An 18,132-nucleotide genomic window follows, 5' to 3' on the forward strand; every position below is an offset into this window, starting at 1 on the left:
AAGCTGGATCTTTCATATACACATGAAAGTACAGTTGTGTTGAGAAGAGTAGGTTCCTCACATGTGACCTGTTGAGGGCAATATATTAGAAATGGCCAGCTTTAAGCTCCTTTTGAATTGATATAAAAGTTAAAATTAATTTCTGTACTCTCTTTTAATTCTTCCTCTTTTTCTTCTACCCTCCCCATTTCATTGGTCTTAGAAAGTTTTAGGATTGATTAGAGAGTTAATGTATTTATTGCACAAAGAAAAAGGATCCAGCAAATTTCTGTTTCAGGAGGGTTACAATAGTTTTGTTGCTACTAGTACTTGTCAAGATACTTCTGAAGCAAGCTGTCTGTGTAAGTAACTGAAAAGTGGGGTATGTTTAATTAAGGATTGGAAAACTCAGGGTTTTTTTGAGTGAGTTTTGTTGCTTCAGTGATGGAGCTCACAAAGTTCCTCCTGGGTCAGCTCTGCTGTCAGAGCCTGCATACCATTAAACTACAGCTTCAGGGTGAAGTCACACACAGTGTGTTAATCTCTCTTCTGCCAGAGAGACTGCTCCAGTCTCCCCCATTCTTGCTGAGTGTACTTCCCATCAGCCCAGGTACCCATCAGACTCATCCATGAACCAGTTCATGGCAGAACCTGGCAGACAATCCAGTGAAAGTTGATACTTTTTCTATTAGATTAATGGGCTGAATCAGTTCCATGAAGAGTTCACTGAACATCTGAGCCATCACAAGGAATAGGACAGGATTGGGTAGTTGAAAGAGTTAGTGGGACTGCTTTTCAGTGGCATTGAACCATTAGAACAGACCAGTTGCTGGTTAAACTGCACCTTCAAGAATCAACCAAATAGTTTTTCACAGAACACAAGATAAGGCTCACTGTTCCTCATATCTATAATACGATTACAAATAAACAAAAGGAAAGCTAAATAAACCAAATAACTTACCAATTCCCTCCTAGCAAAGGCCAGGGGAAAAACCAAACCAAAACAAAAACCAACCAAACAAAAACAAAACAGAAAGAAAAGAAATCTAGGGATTTTCCTTATTGTAGAAAACTTTTACAGATCTTTTAAGGGGATAGTGAATAATGTTGTACACAATGTAATGGGTTGGCAGGTGCAGCTGCATAAGGTACAAAACTATTCAAAGTAGTGAGGAGCTATGGCTACTGTGTTGGCTTAGACTGTTACATGGAAGTTGTCTCAGATTTAATTTTTCTCAAAGAAGGTTCTATACTGTATTCTATACTATTTTTATTCAGATTAGGTCCTAGGCATCTCATTAAAGAAAGGTCCAAGGGAATACCTAGAAGGGAAAATGTAGTAATTCTTCCTGTTGTGAAATCACTATTTTCCACATTAAAGATAGCTTTTTTCCCCCTTTTACGCTGAGTCTGTAAGCTGTCCTCCGGAATTCTTGCACCTGGAAAAAATGTATATTAGATGCAGAGCACTCATGTGACTTCTGAAACTCTGTATAATCTTGAAAAGGAGCCTCAGCAAGAACTGAGACAAATTTGATTTAACTAAATCTCTTGTGACCAACAGACAACTTTTGAATGGTTAAAATTCTGTCAAATATGCCAAATCACTCCTTGAACCTGTATGTTACCCTTTAAGTATTTCTCACACCATCTAATTTGTTTTGACTTAAAGCTTTTTTTAAAAAATCCTTTTTTTTCAAGGTATCAGAAGTTTTGTCTATTTGAACTTTTTGACACAAAACCAAACAAACAACCAAGCACCCAATTCTCCCTTGCCAAATAGAAGCCTTTAATCTGATTGTTATCTGAAAGTGATGAATACAGAACAGGAGAACCAGGAGTCCTGGAACATATTGCACAATATTTAAGAGTGACATTACTATGTTCCTCCACCCATTTCCTCCCTTCTTCCACTCATATTGATTATTCTCCTTTACAAAGAGCCCTTTTTGTTTTGTTTGTTTCTGTCAATTGTCCATTTCTCCATTAACTCATAATGAGGCTTTTCTTCCCATTCCAACCATTTCCATTTCCATACTCATTCCTGTCAATTACCTTTCTGTCCTTATACATGCCTTTCTATCTCCCCTTTCTCATCTCCTTCTATGTTTTTTTTTTTTTTTTCTGTCTTTGTCTCATCTTCCCACGGCTCATACCTCTTTTCCTCCCGTATGTTCTCAATGCCAATGGCACTACTCCGTCGCCCATGGAACCAGCTAGCTCGAGTACGTGAGGGGCTCCTACCAGGCAAGGCAAAAGACTAGAAAAAAGGAAAGTGTGACAGAAAAGAGAGCGGGAAACATGACGGGAAACACTGTGGAGAACTGAAAGCATGGAAGAGAGTTTGCAATGTGGATCCAGATCCTCTCCTTTGCTTTGCAATACAATAGAACAGCTCAGCTCCACTGGTGCAAGGAGTACTTTCTGTCAGTGAGAAACATAATCTAGGGCTTACAAAGGTGGTACAAGAAAGAGACTGAAAGATACAGAAACAAAGTCAGAACAAGATACACAGCCACTATACAGAGAAAGAGGCTCAGGAAGGGAGGTATCCCCATGTGATGAGAGAAGGAGAGGCAGAATCAGGAAGGCAGAGAAAAATAGAAGTTAAAGGAGAGAAGGAGGCAGCAAACTCATCATTACTACGCTGTGAATTAGTTGTGCTGACATAAGGAATGCATACAACTGAGGAAACTGTCACCAATAAATTTCCATACTGAAAGGAACCTTCTTGGCTTACTCAGAGATGTGTTTTTGTAGTTTGCCTGTATACTGACATCACTAGTGCAAAGACCATAATCAGCTAGATGCACTTTGGCCAAAGTGACCATAATTCCAGTATCAGAAACATGGATCCTTTTCTGGTAACATTTGTCATGGATTTGTTATGCTCACACTGATCACATATGTTTGGTATCCTTATCAAATAAGAAAGCCTTTGATAGTGACTAGAAATATTCACTCTTTCTCACCCCAAACTTTATTAACTCTGCTATTTGTTCCCAACATACAAATTATGTTTACAGCAAAAACGCACCTTGAATAAGCATTGCACACCTGTTTATATTACAGAAAAGAATCTGATTGGTGAAATTGAAGAAAATGGAACAGATCTAGTGTCTTTATATTCTCAGCTCTTGCCATATGAGAATACAGCACCATTCTAGTCAAACCACAGTACATGCATTTTTTTAAGGTATGGCAACATACAGGATCTAATCCAGGATAGATATCTGATGCAGAATCATGTTTGGCTTTCTCCTCCCAGTCTGCATCAATCTCAGCTCTAGTTTACACATGAACTGAGGCTAGAGATAGGCACAGACAAAACAGATTGCAACACGTGCTGTCACCACTTGTGAGATGGGATTGTACAACAGAAAGACATTCACAGAAAGACAAAAGGACAAACTAATAGGGAAAGAGAACTAAGAATGTATGGATGGCTCACAAAGGTATGCCAGGTTTCTTCTTACAGCCCACTCAAATACCTTACCGCAGCAATGGCCTTATGGCCCTCGGTGACACTCTGGCTGAGGGCAAGGCCAGGTGTAGCTGGGCGGCTGGGCAGGGTGGCTGGCTGCTGCTTTCTCATGGATATCCCCATGGTATCCAGGCTCTGGCTGCGGCCTCTAATCACCCGCTGAACAGTGGGGAAGCAGGGAAACAAACAAACACAGATACACATATAGACCTGCACACAGTAGAGCAGTAGGAAAAGTACCACAGTTTGGGTGGAAAGGTGTGATAAACCAGCACCAAAACCACAGAAATCCTAATTCCTAGAAGACAGCATCTTAGATATTACCCATTTTTGGTCCTAGCCAATTCATGGAGCTCACTGCCAGTGGAGATCTCTTCCTCAAGTTTATTCTCTACTTTCACTTCCCTTTTCCTGTTGCAAAAAATAGAGATTCCCTACCAGTATCCCAGCAGATTGGATAAGACAGCATAATCTGAAGAATTCTTACCCAGTACAGGCTACAAAACAGAAAATCAAACTCCTGTTCAAGACTGTAAGGTTCAGTCTTGCATGAACTTGGGTGTTGGTTCCAAAGGGAAAGGAGCCATACTAAAGTCTGCAGCATCTGGAAAAGCTATTTTTGAGTTTACTCAGCCTTTTCCAGCCTTCTGCAAAGGTCATATGTCTACATGACATGCAAATCACAGCATCTGCTATAAGTCAGAAAAGGACATTTTGGGATAATTAGTGTAAGACCCAGATGGGTAGGAAATTCCTGTTTAGCAGCAAAGGCAGGATAGACTAATTGTATGTAAAAACACACCTCATCAAAGCATCCCAGTTCTGACCAAAGCTACGCATATAACTATATGTAAATGGATTAGTTTGACAGCCCTTAACAACTCTAACTAGCCCACCATGGTCATCTGAAGAAATAATGTATTTCTCTGTCCAGACAGCTAACTTACACAAAAGAAGTGGTGAGGCACTTCCACAGAAGTGGGAGAGGAAAAGTAGATAGGAAAATGATATAAGATTCTCAGTTCAAAACTCAGTTTTCCTGTTTGTACAAAAACTTTCCTATCTCGTATCATCTTGATCACTTTTAAAATAAGTTCTGCCACCTGATTAAAAAAAAAAAAAAGAAAAAGAAAAAGAAAAAGAACAAAGTGTAATCTACACTGAACAAAAGAAAGTAAATTATCTCTGGCTTTTAGAGAGTAAGTAAAGCATCACAGTTTCTCTAGATGGTACACTCACAGATACATTAGAAACGCTCTTGCAGTGGCTCTTGCAAATATTTCAGTTATGAGGAAAATTAAGTGAAAGAGATATGCTGTAGGAACTGAAAGCTGCTTGCTACTAGGTATTACTATTCCTCTTGCAAACACTCATTCCTTTTTCTGTAAGTCATGGAGTGACACCTCGTCTAACATTAGACGACAGCATGAAGCATAAAGAATTTCATTTCTTAGGGACAATAAGGAATTCCACCCTAAGCCACACTGTAGCTCTGTAGAAAGGCGCACAGGAAGGGGAAAATTTTTTCTTGAGACATATGGCAAAGGAGAGTTGAAGATGCTCTAGAGAAAGGCTGCTGGATTGAAAGACTTCTTCTGTCTCACCCTAAGCACAGCTGACCAGCAGGGTGAATATTCCTTGGAGGGACACACAATGAGCTTGAGAAAATTATGAGCAACTGGGTAAAGGAATCAATCCACTATGGCTCACCTTGAAATTCTCAAGGAAGCTCCCACTGCCATTCTCTATCTTGTCATCCTCCCCTATGGGCAACCCCATCATACTGCGGCTGCGAAGCTGCAGCTCCTCAAAAAGGCTCTCCAAGAGGGCACTCCGAGTTCTTTTCTGCGTCAACATTAGGAATGAAAACACAACTATTATTGGGGGCGGAGGGATTATTTTTCCTGTTTTTGCAATGTCTCACGTCTGTCTTAAAAAAACAAAAACAAAACCAAACATCATGAAGATTATTTTAAACAGTATGAAGTGGTTTTAGATGTGGTTTTAGTGGTTTAGATTTTATGGAACATATTACAATAGTACCTAGTCATTTTAAACTCTTTCTAAAGCAAGTCATAAAGGACACCGGTACTTTTTTTACAGGTGATGAAAAAGAGGCATGAATTGAGGGCATTTTTTTCTAGATCAGGTAAGCAGCAGAGTGTGGAACAGAATTTTAGTACCTTGAACCAAAATCAGTGAGATCAGTACACATCCTGCAGCACAATACTGAGTTTCAGCTAAAACAGAATTTCCTCCAGCAAAATGCATGCATCATATTCCCACTCTTACTTGAGGATTAGATCTTTACATTAGGAGGTACCTGTTCATATTCTATCACACCTGCTGTGAAATACGAAGGAAGTATCACATAGCCAAGTATCATAACATTTCATCTTCCTTTTTAAAGCAACACAAAATAAGAAGTAGAAGTAAAAAGTTATACTGTATTTTCTTAATCTGGCAGTAATATAATTTTATAATTTTTAATGCAAACAACAAGGTAATAGACCCACCTCTAATTTAGCAAATTTATCAGCTCGATAGCAGCTGTACTCAGCATTGATGAGCTTGGCCAAAAGGAATTCACGAAACTCTGCACTCTGCAAAACAGGATGAAGACTAGACTAGAAATGAAAACAATGATAAAAATATCACATGAGAAAAGCTCTGCCTTTCTGCTCTTTAGACCTCCAAAGTCATGTAGCCAGACTGACAACACTGACTCAGAACTCCAGAGTATGTACCATATTACCCTGCCATCTAACAGTGGACAAGAGAAACAAGTCTTTCTAAATATGGCTGGATTTGGCAGAGGGGGTCCAAAGAAGGGGACCATATTACCATATTACCCTGCCATCTAACAGTGGACAAGAGAAACAAACCTTTCTAAATATGGCTGGATTTGGCAGAGGGGGTCCAAAGAAGGGGACGTCATCTCGGGCTGTGACTGAAACCTGAAAAAATATAAGGGGGAAAAAATAAGTATCATAACACAAGTGAGACTATCAAAGCCTTCAGACTACTATGGTATATCTGATCCCTCCTGAATAATTCACATATCGAAAAGAACTCAAATATGTTATCCCATGCATCCAGCTCTTTCTGAACTCAGTGAATAAATGTGCTGATTTATCTTCCAGAAATTCAGTCAGCTAGATGTGCACACAGTAAAAGCAACAAAACCAATAAAGTGAATTGGTTTTTAGAAATCTTTAATAACAAGCAGTATATTTGGAAAAAAAAAAAAAAAGCTTCTATTCAGCCGGCAAGATTTACCTCCACTAGAAGAACCTCTGTCAATGTGATTATAGTGATCTTTTTTTTTTCTTTTTTTTGACAGAGAATTTTCAGTGGAACTACACTGCACAGTGAGGGGAGTATCTCAGTGACACCACCTCTCTGAGACACATATGGTACACATACAAAAGCACTTTCTCAGCAAGAGATAAGGATATCCATGTGGTTTTTTGTCTTTTTTTTTTTTTTAACCGTGCTCCTACCCGACATATCAATGCCAAAAAAGTAACTGTAATGAAGTTTTTATATAGTCAGTTGGCTCTTCACACCATTTACTTGTAATTATACACAGCTATCTTACCAGATACACACAGCAATTAAGAATATTTCACAGGCTTTTTTTTGCCAAGTTTGATGTGGTAGTTCAGATTTCTCACATCATAGGCCAGCACCCTTAATTACAAGGCCTCTCACACCCTCCCAATAGATATCTACCAGTTAAAATCCTGCCTTGCATTTTGTCAGGCATGTCAGCATCATATCTGTGCCTCGCAAAATTATGGAGAAGATTATTCTAGAAGTTACTGAAAAACATCTGAATGACAACACAGTCCTGCTTAACAAACTTAATTTCTTGCTACGACAAGGTTACCCACCTAGTTTACCAAGGGAAGCCTGTCGATGTGATCTTTTTGGATTTCAGTAAAGCCTTTGATACTGTCTCTCACAGCATCCTCCTGGACAAGATGTCCAGCATACAGCTGGAAAAACACTTGTGGGTGAGTAATTGGCTGATGGGCTGGGCTCAGAGGGTTCTAGTAAGTGGGGTTATGTCAGGTGGTGACCAGTCACTAGTGGGGTTCCTCAGGGATCCATCTTAGGGCCAGTGCTGTTCAATGTCTTCATAAATGACTTGGACACAGGACTTGAGGGAATACTAAGTTAGCCAATGACACTAAACTGGGAGGAGCTGTTGACACTCTCAGATGCAGAGAGGCCCTGCAGAGTGATCTGAGCAAATTGGAGAAATGGGCAATCACCAACTGCATGAAATTCAACAAGGGCAAGTGCCAGATATTGCACCTGGGGCACCGCAGCCCTGGCTGTACATACAGACTGGGGAACAAGATACTGGAGAGCAGTTCCGTGGAGAGGCATCTGAGGGTTCTGGTCAACAGCAAGTTGAACATGAGCCACCAGTGTGTCCTGGCTGCCAAGAGGGCCAACCATGTCCTGGGTTGCATCAAGCACAGCATTGCCAGCTGGACCAGGGAAGTGATTGTCCCGCTCTCCTCTGCACTGGTGTGGCCTCACTTGGAGCACTGTGTGCAGTTCTGGGCACCACGGTATAAAAAAAGATACTGGAGAGTGTCCAGAAGAGGGCTACAAAGTTGGTGAAGGGTTTGGAGGGGAAGCCATATGAGGAGCAGCTAAAGTCACTTGGTTTGTTCAGCCTGGAGGAGGGTGTTGTGTATTGATAAGGATCATGGCTGAAAACATTGTAGCGAAACTAGTTCATCCAGCCACAGGAGATGACACATTCAGTATAGGGTGAACTGCGATTTACATATCAACAACAAGCTAACAAGCCACAGCCCAGGCCAGCTGGCCAATACTGGAGGTGGGGGGATGAGCTGGAGGGTACATAGCTCCATCTTCTGATATGCACAGCTTGGCAAACAAAGGGGAAAAGCTCAGACCCTTCAACATGGCCCCGGATTTGTCGAGACTTGTCGATCTTTCGCAGTCACCCCTTTCCCCCGCAGACTCTTCTCTACTCGGAGGGCTATAAAAAAAGCTCGCTTAAAACAGCACTGATAGGGAATCCACCATCCTGAGGACCCTCAGCCCACCAGCCTCACCACGGGAACTAGACTAGACATCGGAGGATGCTGCCCCCCTAAACTACAAACCCCAGCATCCTCGCTGCGGGACACCGGAGGGCATACACACATCTCATCATCCACGCTGTGGAGCCCTAAGAGTGACTGGATCCCTCATCTGTTTTTTTCTTCCTTTCTCTCTGCTCTTTCCGTCTCTCCTTTTTTCTATACCCCCATTTCTTTGTCTCTCCTTCTGTGAATGGTGATATATTACTCTCTTTCTCTCTCTCTTACACCTTAGTTTTCCTTCCCTCTGTACCACTCTTTTTCTCTCTCTCTTCCTTTTGAACATATAAGAGTAACATTATCTTAAGCTCTGCTGTTGGATTCTTCTAAGTCCCATATTATAGCTACTAATGGTTGCCAATACATGGCTCGTAGTAGGACTCTTGCTGTTAATGTATTGATAAGTTCTGTGATATCATAAACTATTTTTGCAAAGCCACTATTTGCTGTAACTAGTATTCCAACACATACTTTTAGTAAAACTCATAACTGAATTGGACCCCTGGAGTGATTGTCTGTCATTCACTTCACATAACCGCACAGAATTAACCGACAGTTAACTCACACCTGGTCTCATCTGTTGAGTCAGGGCGTGTGTCGCATTCAGAGTTAACTCATCCCTCATCCCATCTGTTGGGACAGAACAGAGGGGAGGCTCTACAGCTTCCTCACAAGGGGAGAAGGAGGGGCAGGCACTGATCTCTTCTCTCTGGTGACCAATGACAGAACCCAAGGGAACAGCAGGAAGATGTGCCAGAGGAGGTTCAGGTTGGACATGAGGAAAAGGTTCTTCACCCAGAGGGTAGTGGAGCATTGGAACAGGCTCCCGAGGGAGGTGTCACAGCCTGTCAATATTCAAGAAAAGACTAGACAGTGCCGTCAGGCATACAATGTGAACTGTGGGGTTGTCATATGCAGGAACAGGAGGAGATGGACTCGATGATCCCTGTGGGTCCCTGCCAACTCAGGACATTCTATGATTTTAATTTTCTCATTGCAAAAATTGATTCAAATAAATAAATGCCATTAATATTCCAATTTAACCACAAGGCACTAAAGCTTAAGTAAATGGGAAAATGGATGGAAAAAAAATTTCCTTCAGTCTCTTAAGTACTAGAATACTCTCAAGGCAGAATGAGTTAAACGCCCTTTTGAAAAGCCTTTACAGAAAATCCTGCATTGGCTCTAGGGTCCTGACTGGGACTATTTCATTAAATGATACAGGCAACCCTATTACAGTAACCAAAACAATGGCATTGCAGACAGGGAAAGATGAAAACAATAGTAGGAAGAGACAAGACAAACGGTAACCTTCCCCAGCTCTTTCTCATGTCATTAAATGAAATCCAGTAAATTTCTGTGCCCTATAAAACAGAAAGCAAGACAAGAACTAGGACCCTATGCCCCTCATCAACATGAAGCTATCAATGTTCCTTGTGCTATGTCCCTGATCAATATGAAGCTATCATATATACCAGGCTCCCCATAGCACAAGGAACAATAGAAGGTGGTTACTCCACTCCCAGCACACTTGTTGGTGGGAAAAGAGATGGGTATCCTGTCCAAATTTTTATATTCTCGGTGTTCTTGTAGATTTCCAAGGCATAAGGACCAAATCAACATTTCTACATAATACGAGACATAGCACTTTGATTAAAATGTTTCTACAATAGAAACATCACAGAACCTGAGTTTCTGTATATTTTCTTCTCTCTCAGCATGACTGAAAGTTGAGCATAAAGTTACATAGGCATCCATACAGAGTCATGTTACAGTGAAAGAGCTGTGTGCAAAAGCTGCAGACAGGGAATTGGTTTTCTAGTAGAGCTTCTTTCAACTGGAGGGCCCAAACAGGTAGCACTTCCCTGACAGATGGGAATCCTGTTCTGGGATCCCCTGAAGCAGATGTAGCTGGTTTGAATTCCATAGATTAGGCCAACCAGCTGCATCTGAGCTGCAGTCTCCGGCAGGGCAACCTCTCAGCGCTGTGCTCTGCAGCATGAGCAATGCAGACATAGCTTTCAGTTAGGTGAATGAGTTTTACCTGACTTATATGATGCAAGCAATACATCCCCCAAAATGGCATAAATTTTTCCTTGTGCTCTTTGATGTAAACAACAACAACAACAAAAAATCTGAATTTGTCCTGCTTCAATTCCCAAGCTTTAAGCTTCAGAAATTCATCAGCCCCTTTGAAAAACATACAAGTATATTCTAGTTCCATGTGTAGATTCTTAATAAATTGATTGAATTACTCTTTCATTTTCTGTTTGCTAGGTAGAGGCACTAAGCAGTCCTGCAGTAAAACACTTGCATTCCAGAATCTTGGTCTTTGTCAGCCTCACCTCCTAGCCCCATCCAGATAAAAATGTATTTATGAAATCTGAATACTCAACAAACATGAACAGAGATTGCTAAATAGCAGCAACCACACTAAATAGGGAGGACCTATGTGAACCTATAGAATAGAGAACAGCATAGCAGACTGGAGACTCCTGGTCAGAGAACAGAGAGTGTGTGAAGGGCAAGGAGAGATGGTGGCAGCTACTGGATTTCTAGGTCTACTGGTAATAGATCTAATTATTGCCTTTCACTGAAAATTGATCCAAAGAAATAAATACCATTAATATTCCATATTGATCAAGTTTGCTAAAAGTGCAAGCAGAGCTGTTAGGATGACAGCTGGCTGAATCCGCACCTCTTCCAAAAGCCCAAGAACAGGTTTCCACTTCAAGGATCAATATCAGCAAATCAGTACAGAGGAATCTATTGGCTCTGTTCACCTTGTAGAAAGTGTCCCCAGTTGTGTCACGAGTGAGCTGAACTACCACATAAGCGTGTAGGAAATTAGAAGCAATCATATCAGGGACAAAAGGTGTGCTTTCATCCTGGAAGATGATGGCTACAATGTCATTCCCAATGTGACGCTTCCGCTGAAGCTAGAGACAGAAAAATAATAAAGTGAGAAGGCAGGTGAAAAAGAGTAGAACAGTACAATGGGCCCTTAAATACCAGTCTATTTAACATCTTCAGTCCATCTGTTGAACCAAACCCCTCATCAATTAATTTTACCATTACTCCAGCTATAATTCCCACTGTTATGCAATTAGGCATTCGCCCCTCTAACTAGCCCCACATTGAATACCCCTCCCCTCTTAGCCACACAACTGAATTCCTTAGTTCCCCTTCCAATACCTGCTGGGAATCTCCCTCTGTGAAGGGCAGCTTTGTAGACACAGGAAACATGATCTCCTTGCCTCGGAAATTTGTATACACTGACTCAGTGCCCGTTTGACATCTAGTGACATCCAAGCCTCCCCGAAACCTGAGCAAATCCATACCACACCATAGATAAGGCAGGACAGAGATGAGGAAGTGGAAAGAAATGAAAATATATCAGTAACAGTACCTTGGTACATCAATATTATCAAAGGTGATTTTAAGAAATCACTGATAGTGGGGCATCACATCTTCCCAAAACAAATGCACTGCCTGAAGCAGCACAATGTTTCTGCTGATGAACATGCTCGCTAAAAGCTATGAAGCTAAACCAGGAATCCTCAAAGGAGCTACTTTATTTGGCATTCTTCTGAGAAACACAAACCGTATTTTAGAACTACCAAAAGGACAGGCTACCCCACAGAAAGAGACTGAAACAATACTGACCCCTATTATTGTGAAACAAACTTACATTCGCACAGTCAAATAAAATTATTCTCTGCTGCCACTGTGGGTCAGATTCAGACACCAGAAGAGAAACGAAACACACCATGCCTTAAAGCGAAAGAGCAACAGGGCGCACTGCGCAGGATTGTCCCTGATCTATAGCTGAGAGCAAACACTTGTGTGCTTGTCAGAGAGATTGTGTCTTGTGTGTAAGTGTCTGGGAGTTTGGCACAGGTCAGTGTGGTTGATTCGATAATCAACGTCTAGGATACTTGCAGAGCGGTCCCTGTTGGTGTGGGGACAGTCTGCGTGTAAGTCAGTCTGTGCTCGTTAGCGCCTGCTGTATCTATCCGTCGCTCTGCACGCGTGTGGGTCCATGTCTTTCTCTCCACAAGCATGTGAACTGATTTCGTCGCACATGTGCATCTGTGCTAGTGTTGAGCTCAGCGGAGTGTGCCTCTCGACACTTGGTGTGCTTTGGCTGTGCCTGTGTGTAACACAGCACAGCCATGACTGCTCCAGTGAAGAGAGACCAGGGAAATCATCAAGGCAGAGTCTAGAGGGGAAAACCGAAGAGGGATTGACGTGTGCTCGACAGAGACGGATTCCCTGCGCTGACATTTCTCAGTAACACGAGAAGAAATCAGAGCTGTAGATCGACCGGAGAAATGTTTCCGAAGACGCCATTTAGCGTATGAACAGCAGCGTGCGCGGCTTTCAGGAGTGTGCCTGAAGAGTGCCAAAACCAGCAGAGCCTGTGCTCAAAAGCTGGTGGCTGTGTGACTGCATTGATGCACGTTCGCGTGTCTGCGAGTGTATAGACGGCTGTTTCATGTTCACACAAAAAGGCACCTGGTCGGGTTTTTCTTCTATGCGTGCACACGCGTTTCCGTTGTCTCTTCGGAACAGACGTACCGCTCTGCATGCTAAACGACGTGGTAAAAGGCGTCTGCCTATATTTTGGTAAACAACCGAGTGTGCGTGTTCCGACAGCGGCATTTCCGCAGACGACTCCACAGAGCCAGTTCTCAAAACCCCGCACACCAGGATTGAAAGGATTAACCAAGCAATTTCACCGGTGCGCGCAATCACATATTCTGACGGACGTCTTTCATGCCACAGCAGCACGAACGTATTTGCGTTCAAGCCTGTATCAGAAACAATGTGTGGACCGAGGATCTGTTGGTATTTTCTCCGTACGACATGCCTCGTGGTAGCTTACTTGCCGAGCACTTAGCCGCTTAGCGATACACACGCTGTCCAATTGGGTTTGTGACACATATACAGTCAAATTTCAGTGTGTGTCAAAAACCCCCATGGACAGGGTGTGTGTCAGAATTCCCCTTGAACATTTTGTGTGTCACAAAACCCCTTGGACACTGGGTGTCTCACAAACCGCCATGGACCGTCTGTGTGACACATTCCCCATTGGACAGCATGTCAGTCACAAACCCCGTTGGAATGTGTGTGTGTCACAAACCCCGTTGGACTGTGTGTGTGTCACAAACCACAATGGAAAGCGTGTGTGTCACAGACCCGAGTGGAGAGCGAGTGTGTGACACAGAACATTGGACTGTGTGTGTGTCACAAACCCCTTTGAACGGCGTGTGTGTCTCAAACCCCATTGGACAGGGTGTGGGACTCAAACCTCATTGGAGAGTGTGTGTCACAAACCCCATTGGACAACGTGTGTGTCACAAACCCCTCTGGACAGCGTGTGTGTCAGAAACACCATTGGACAGTGTGTGTGTCACAAACACCATTGGACTCTGTGTGTGTCACAAACCCCATTGGATAGTGTTTGTGCCTCAGACTCCCCTGGACAGTGTCTGTGTCACAAAAGCCATTGGAAAGTGAGGTTGTCATAAACCAGTTTAGAGAACGTGTGTGACACAAAACCAATTGGACAGTGTGTGTGTCAAAAACCCCATTTGAAAGTGTGTCTGTCTCAAACCGAAATGGACTATGTGTGTGTCACGAATTCCCCTGGACAGTGTCTCTATCTCAAACCCCATTGGACAGCGAGTGTGTCGCAAACCCCCCGAGACAGTGTATGTGTCTCAAACTCAATGGACTGTTTCTTTCTGACAAAAAACAATAGACTGTGTGTCTCAAACGCCATTTAACTGTTTGTGTGTCACAAACCCTTTTGGACAGTGTGTGTTTCAGAAACACCATTGGACAGCGTGTGTGTCAAAATCGCCGTTAGACAGCATGTGTCACAACCCCCCTGGACAGTCTGTGTGTCAACAAAAACCACTGGTCAGTGGGTGTGTAACAAACCCCATTTTCCAGTGTGTGTGTCACAAACTCCCATTGGACAGTGTGTGTGTCACAAACACCATTGGACAGTGCGTGTGTCAGAAACCCTCCTGGACAGCGTGTGTGTCTCAAACCCCATTAGACAGCGTGTGTGTCACAAACACCCCTGGGCACTGTGTGTTTCATGTACCCCGATTGGACAGCGTGTATGTCACAAACCCCTTTGTACTACATGTGTGTAACAGTCCCCGTTTTACATTGTGTGTGTCACAAACCCCAATACACAGTGTGTGTGTCAGAATTCCCATTCGACATTGTGTGTGTCACAAACCCTCTTGGACACTGAGTGTGCCACAAACCACCATGGACCGTCTGTGTGACACAAACCCCATTGGACAGCATCTGTGTCACAAACCCTATTGGAGAACGTGTGTCCAACAAACCCATAGGACAGTGTATGTGTCACAAACCCCTTTGGATAGAGTGTGTGTGTCACAAACCCCATTGAACAGTGTGTCAGTCACAGACTCCGTTGGACTGTGTGTGTCACAGACCCCCATTGAACAGCGTGTGTGTCACAAACACCATTTGACAGTGTCTCTGTCTCAAACCCCATTGGACTGTGTGTGTGTCACAAACCCCATTGGACAGTCTGTGTTTCACAAACACCATTGGACAGTATCTCTGTCACAAACCCCTTTGGACTATGTGTGTGTCACAAACCTCATTGGACAGTGTGTGATTCAGAAACACCATTGGACTGTGTCTCTGTCTCAAACCCCATAAGACTCTGTGTGTGTCACAAACCCCCGTGACAGTGTCTCTGTCTCAAACCCCATTGGACAGCGAGTATATCACAAACTCCCCTAGACAGTGTGTGTGTCACAAACCCCCCTGGACAGCGTGTGTGTAACAAACCTCATTGGACAGTATGTGTGTCACAAACCCCATTGGACTGTGTGTGTGTGTCACAAACCCCGTTGAAGTGCATGTGAGTCACAAACACCATTGGACTGTGTGTGTGTCACAAAGTCCCTTTGGACTGTGTGTGTGTGCAAACCCCATTGGACAGTGTGTATGCCACACATCCCCTAGACGGAGTGTGTGTCAAAAACCGCATTGGACAGTGTGTTTGTTACAAACACCGTTGGACTGCGTGTGTATGTCACAACCCCCCCGGACTGTGTGTGTGTCACAAACCCAATTGGAAAGAGTGTGCGTCAGAATCCTGAATGGACAGCGTCTGTGTTACAAACCCCATTGGACAGCGTGTGTGTCACAAACCCCCCTGGACAGCGTGTGTGTAACAAACCTCATTGGACAGTATGTGTGTCACAAACCCCCATTGGACAGTGTGTGTGTGTCACAAATCCCATTGGACAATGTGTGTTAGAAACTTCTTTGGACAGTGTGTGTGTCAGAACCCCTCCTGGACAGTGTGTGTGTCTCAAACCCCATTGTACAGTGTATGTGTCACAAACACTTCTGGACAGCGTATCTGTCACAAATCTCATTGGACAGTATGTGTGTCACAAACCTCCTTGGACATTGTGTGTGTCACAAACTGCCATGGACCGTTTGTGTGACAAAAACCCATTGGACAGCATCTGCTTCACAAACGCCCCTGGACAGGGTGTGTGTCACAAACCCCATTGGACAGCGTGTGTGTCACAACCACCCCTGGACAGCGTGTGTGTCACAAACCCTATGGGACAGTCTGTGTGTCACAAACTCATTTGGACTCTATGTGTGTCAGAAGTCCCATTGGACAGCGTGTCTGTCAAAAACCCCGTTGGAAAGTGTGTGTCAGAAACCGCGTTGGACAGTGTGTGTGTCACAAACGCCCCTGAATAATGTGTGTGTCACAAAAACCATTGGACAGTGTGCTTGTTACAAACTACGTAGACAACGTGTGTGTCACAAACCCAATTGGACAGCGAATGTTTCGCAAACCCCCCGAGACAGTGTGTGTGTCTCAAACTCCATTGGACTGTCTGTGTGTTACAATCCCCATTAGACAGTGTCTGTGTCTCAAACCCCATTGGACTGTGTGTCTCTCACAACCACACCTGGACAGTGTCTCTCTCTCAAACCCCATTGGACAGCGAGTGTGTCACAAACTCCCCTAGGTAGTGTGTGTGTCTCAAACCCCATTGGACTGTGTGTGTGTGACAAACACCATTAGACAGTGTGTCTGTCTCAAATCTCATTCAACTATGTGTGTGTCACAAGCCCCATTGGACAGTGTTTGTGTCACAAACAGCATTGGACAGTGCGTGTGTCACAAACCCTCCTGGACAGCGTGTGTGTCTCAAACCCCATTAGGCAGCGTGTGTGTCACAAACACCCCTGGGCACTGTGTGTGTCACATACCCCATTGGACAGCCAGTATGTCACAAACCCCTTTGTACTACATGTGTGTAACAGTCCCCGTTTTACATTGTGTGTGTCACAAACCCCAGTACACAGTGTGTGTGTCAGAATCCTCCTTTGACATTGTGTGTGTCACAAACCCTCTTGGACACTGTGTGTGCCACAAACCACCATGGACCGTCTGTGTGACACAAACCCCATTGGACAGCATCTGTGTCACAAACCCTATTGGAGAATGTGTGTCTAACAAACCCATAGGACAGTGTATGTGTCACAAACCCCTTTGGACAGAGTGTGTGTGTCACAAACCCCATTGGACAGCGTGTCAGTCACAGACCCCGTTGGACTGTGTGTGTCACAGACCCCCATTGGACAGCGAGTGTGTCACAAACTCCCCTAGGTAGTGTGTGTGTCTCAAACCCCATTGGACTGTGTGTGTGTCACAAACGCCCCAGGATAATGTGTGTGTCACAAAAACCATTGGACAGTGTGCTTGTTACAAACCACGTAGACAACGTGTGTGTCACAAACCCCATTGGACAGTGTGTGTTTCACAAACACCATTGGACAGTGTCTATGTCTCAAACCCCATTGGACTGTCTGTGTGTTACAATCCCCATTAGACAGTGTCTCTGTCTCAAACCCCATTGGACTGTGTGTCTGTCACAACCACCCCTGGACAGTGTCTCTCTCTCAAACCCCATTGGACAGCGAGTGTGTCACAAACTCCCCTAGACAGTGTGTGTGTCTCAAACCCCATTGGACTGTGTGTGTGTGACAAACACCATTAGACAGTGTGTCTGTCTCAAATCTCATTCAACTGTGTGTGTGTCACAAGCCCCATTGGACAGTGCGTGTGTCACAAACACCATTGGACAGTGCGTGTGTCAGAAACCCTCCTGGACAGTGTGTGTGTCTCAAACCCCATTGGACAGCGTGTGTGTCACAAACACCCCTGGGCACTGTGTGTGTCACATACCCCATTGGACAGCCAGTATGTCACAAACTCCTTTGTACTACATGTGTGTAACAGTCGCCGTTTTACATTGTGTGTGTCACAAACCCCAATACACAGTGTGTGTGTCAGAATCCCCCTTCGACATTGTGTGTGTCACAAATCCTCTTGGACACTGTGTGTGCCACAAACCACCATGGACCGTCTGTGTGACACAAACCTCATTGGACAGCATCTGTGTCACAAACCCTATTGGAGAACGTGTGTCTAACAAACCCGTAGGA

The 18,132-nt window shown here is 43.7% G+C and overlaps 1 protein-coding gene across 1 annotated transcript in view; it reads right to left on the reverse strand.

The window, feature by feature from the left end:
* The window catches only part of LOC308042187 (rap1 GTPase-activating protein 1-like), a gene marked incomplete at both ends in the record, with an annotated part of 56,410 nt that extends 44,479 nt beyond the window's left edge, over positions 1-11,931 (reverse strand). Inside the window, 7 exons of the mRNA XM_080347377.1 lie at positions 2,136-2,239; positions 3,476-3,622; positions 5,174-5,308; positions 5,980-6,066; positions 6,349-6,420; positions 11,376-11,531; positions 11,788-11,931. Coding sequence (XP_080203503.1) covers positions 2,136-2,239; positions 3,476-3,622; positions 5,174-5,308; positions 5,980-6,066; positions 6,349-6,420; positions 11,376-11,531; positions 11,788-11,931 — 845 coding nt within the window. The remainder of the gene's footprint in view (positions 1-2,135; positions 2,240-3,475; positions 3,623-5,173; positions 5,309-5,979; positions 6,067-6,348; positions 6,421-11,375; positions 11,532-11,787) is intronic.
* Between the last annotated feature and the right edge of the window lie 6,201 nt (positions 11,932-18,132).

The sequence above is a fragment of the Nesoenas mayeri genome (assembly GCF_963082525.1).
Source record: "Nesoenas mayeri genome assembly, chromosome: 1".
Classification (NCBI taxonomy): Eukaryota; Metazoa; Chordata; class Aves; order Columbiformes; family Columbidae; genus Nesoenas; species Nesoenas mayeri.